General features: G+C 48.5%; 1 protein-coding gene across 1 annotated transcript; it reads left to right on the forward strand.

Annotated features, from left to right (window-relative positions):
• The first annotated feature begins 2,123 nt into the window (after positions 1-2,123).
• On the forward strand, positions 2,124-3,856 carry LOC147710778 (uncharacterized). The gene is made up of 2 exons (XM_086920053.1): positions 2,124-2,550; positions 2,826-3,856. The coding sequence occupies exons 1-2, from the start codon at positions 2,124-2,126 to the stop codon at positions 3,773-3,775; spliced, it is 1,377 nt and encodes a 458-aa protein (XP_086776179.1). The 3' UTR covers positions 3,776-3,856.
• The last annotated feature ends 345 nt before the right edge of the window (positions 3,857-4,201 follow it).

A 4,201-nucleotide genomic window follows, 5' to 3' on the forward strand; every position in this document is an offset into this window, starting at 1 on the left:
TCCTGTGTATGCCTGTATTTTACTATGCTGCTTAAAGCGGTTTTCCATTTTCTGCTTAAGTGATATTTCTTGCAGGTATTCACATGCATTGCTAGTAGCAGAATAGGTACATTACTATACTAGAGAGAGAGGAGAGAGTCTAGGAAGATCTTGACAAAAGAACAAGTGAAACCAGAGCGTCAACTGAAAGGCTTATTGAGCAAATGTTGCGAACTGATTTATGTGTGAGAAGGAGATGTCGTTCTCATGTCCTGTATGAGACTTTCCTCCAATGTTTCAATCTGCAACATGAGAAATAGACGAGAACAATGGACCTCTGATGATGCATACAAAGGGGGTGTTAACTAGGAGACTTTGGGCCCGATGTAGGTAAATCTACATTTACCACTTCATAAATAGCGAATCATACCGAATCGGTATTTATGAAGTGGTAAATTAGAGGGGGGGAGATGTAGGTATTTCAGATTCGGTAAATACCGAATCTGTAAGATTCGGTATTTACCGATTCTGTAAATACCGATTCGGTATCCCCCATTGCTTCCTATGGGCCTTTAAGCCCATAGGAATCAATGGGCATTACCGAATCGGTAATTACCGATTCGGTAATTACCGATTTGTGCAAGGGTGCAGGGGGTGTCCTTTGACACCCTCCAGCAGCCCAAAAAAAGGCATGTGAGCCATGTGGCACACAGGCATGCCCTAAGGGGGGAACATCACTTACAACGCATTTTTTACAACGCACTACCATTACATCGCAACCATTACCACGCATACCATTACAACGCATTGCGCTGGGGGGCGCTCTAGGATAGGGAATATATTTAATTTACTATCCAACACCTTCCCTGCTATCCACGGGGACTGGAGTTGGAATAGTAAATTAAATAATTCACTATCCAGCGCCTAAAAGCATTATGCGTTGTAATGGACTGCGTGGTAAAAACCGCGTTGTAATGGCATGCGATGTAAAAGCTTGCGTTGTAGTGACACCAATCCGCCCTAAGGGCATGTCTGACTGTCACATGGCATAGGTGTGCATGCACACATGTGCATGCACACCTGGATTCGGTATTTTAACACCCAATAGGATTGGGTGTTAAAATACCGAATCTGAAGGGCCTGTGGGACTGAAAGTAGTCCCACCTACATCCCAAATTAAAAAAAATCGGTAAAATTACCGATTCGGTATTTTTGCGATTCGGTAATTTTACCGAATCGGTAAAATACCGAATCGAACAAAAAAAGGTCCCCTACATCTCAGTAGGCCAAATACCGGTCGGAAACGGCCGAAATCGGCCGTTTCCGACCGGTATTTGGTACCTACATCGGGCCCCTAGTGTTATAATTAAGTGTTCACCTCATTTGCGATTCAGATTCCCTCTTGGAGCCTTCAAGACACCTCTCTGGCGTTTCCCTGATGACATCCCTTATGAGATCTTTCTCCTGAATGCTTAGAACATTTTCCTTGAACTTTGATAGGTTTAGACCACTATCCCTATTTTGATGTATTGCTGAGTGTTACTTAGGCAAACACTTACTCTCTGACCTATAGAAGACTCTTGACTGAGCTTCTGAGATGCTGACATCTTCCTTACTAAGGGCCAGATGTAGGTAAATTATATTTACCGACCTCTTAAATACCGAGTCATACCGACTCGGTATTACCGAGTAGGAAAATGAGATGTAGGTAAGAATGCCGGTAACAAATACCGACTCGGAACCTGTTGGTAATCGGAAACGGTATTTACCGTCTCGGAATATACCTACACGGTAAAATCCGAGACGGAAAAACCCAAACCGATCCACCGGTGCCACGGCCCATAGGAATGAATGGCAACTCCCGACCCGGAAAATACCGAGTAGGTAAAAACCGACCCGGTATTTACCGTGTCGGAACTATCCGCCGAAGAATTTGAAACTGACAAACATGTGTGCCTGTGAACCAATCAGGTACTTCAACCACACCCAAATTCCAAGCCACAGGGGAACTAACCAATCAGATCCAACCACCACACCCCAGTACCTGGGACAGGCCACGCCCATGCAGGTGCAGAAACAAACAGTCAGGAGAGCAGGAGGACAGAGTGTGGAGCAGCCTTACCTGAGACAAAATACACAGCAAGATGGAGAGCCAGGAGGCACAGAGAGATGCTGCAGAGCGCAAAAGGAAGCAGAAGTTCAGCCAGGAGGAACTGCAGGTGCTGATTTCGGAGGTTGTCAGACATTATGGCAAAACTTTTGGAAAGCAAACTCTGCATGTTGCTGAATCAATCAAACGCAGCACCTGGTTGGACATACAAGGCAAGGTAAATGCCATTGGTGTCACCCACCGTGACCTAGAAGACCTAAAAAAACGGTGGTATGACATCCGCATAATCACCAAAAAAAAGCTTGCTGCCCACCGCAAGGAAAGTGATGCTACAGGCGGAGGAAGAAACAGAGCCCCCAGACTCACCGACATCGAGGAGATGGTCGCATCCACCCTTGAGAAGGAATGTATTCACGGAATTGGAGACGCAGACAGCTCAGCAAGAGGAGCAAAGAAACCAGGTAAGATGCAAGAACATTATCATTTACCCTTTTACCTATTCCCCTCACAGGACAAATTAGACTCCACAACAGGTTTAACTAATGTCCTGCAATGCATCCAGTGAAATGTAGTCATGTGTAGATACCTCAGAGCAGTCAGCGTGCATTGCAGCAAGGGGAGCAACAGACAAGTAGCATAGGCAAATGAGAGACAGGCTAAAGTGCTATAGAAGTGTATTTTATCTCATGACACAGGTGAACAACATTACTGACACAATGTCCATGTCTGTCCACAGGAGAGTCAAAGCGCAGCACAGCTGAGGTCAGAGAGAAGAGGAGGGAAGGAGCCGGACCTAGCACATCTCACGGAGGGCAGGACCAAGAGCAGGCAGCCCCGATACCTGAGGAGGCAACTGCAGAAAATCCACAATCCCCTCTCCTATTCGGTAGTCAGGACACAGGAGCGGCAGAACTATCACCCACCCCCACATCACCATCCCCAGTGCTGGGAAGAGTCAGGAGCCATGATGTGCCCCCTCGCAGAATACTGCAAACATCATCGGAGGAGGAGGAGGTGGAGGGTGACACACAGGACAGAGGCAACACCGAGCAGCAGCCCAGTCCCAGAGTCACGCGGGCCAGTGTCCGAGGGCGACGGCCACGGGAGGTAGAGGATGTGCGGCAAGTCCAAGGTGTCTTCTGCGGACTGGAGGCCACCATGGTGAAGGTGCAGCGCCTGCAGGCAAAAGCAATGATGGGGGTTCAGAGGCACGCACGCACAACAAATAATAAACTGGAAGCAGTAGGCAAGGGCATAGGGGAAATGGCAGAGAGCATGCAATCCATGGCGTCAGGAATATCAGATATAACACAGTGCATGACTGTCCTGTGTGACAAATTGGACAGGGACCATTTGGAGAGACGCAAGGCCCGTGTGGATGTGCGCCAGCAAACCAAGGCCCTGGACATGTTTGCAACTGCCATAGTGCAGTGCTGCAACAATTTAAGTGAAGGCATGGCCAGGATGACCTCTGCAATGGAGCTGGTGCTCGCGCATCAGACTGGCACTGGAGGCGACACTTGTGCTGCCGAAAGCGAGGGGTCCACCAGCAGGAGTGGTGCAAGCACTCCTGTGCATGAGTTACGGAGGAGTGGCAGGCGTGGGGGAAGTGTGACAGGCCAGCGTGAGGACATTGATTCACAGCCACAGCAGCCCCGCCCTGTGGCCCGTGCCCACAAACAATGACTTTGCACTCCACCCAAGGCTGTAGTCACGGTGGTGTTAACCGTGACATCACACTCATGGAGTGTTTGTATTAGTGAGCCCAATGTGAGCTAACAATGCTGTGGCGTAGTGAATATTAAACTACTTCCACAAAGTTACATTCATGCCTGTGTCTCTTTACTCACTCAGAAATATTGTTGTGTAACCTCTGCCCGTCTCAGTCTCCCATCTGTAGCTGCTGCTGCCACTGTAGCTTGGGGCTCTGCCACCTCTGGGTCGTCATCAATGTCCTCATGATATGTGAGCTCCACCTCAGTGCCTTGCTTGGTGGCGAGATTATGCAACATTGCACAGGTCGCTATTATTTTGCAGCAGATGATTGGGGTGTACTGCCGTGCACCTCCACTCTTGTGGAGGCAGCGAAACCTGCTCTTTAGGAGTCCAAAT

Source organism: Lissotriton vulgaris, chromosome 5 (assembly GCF_964263255.1).
Source record: "Lissotriton vulgaris chromosome 5, aLisVul1.2, whole genome shotgun sequence".
NCBI classification, from domain to species: Eukaryota; Metazoa; Chordata; class Amphibia; order Caudata; family Salamandridae; genus Lissotriton; species Lissotriton vulgaris.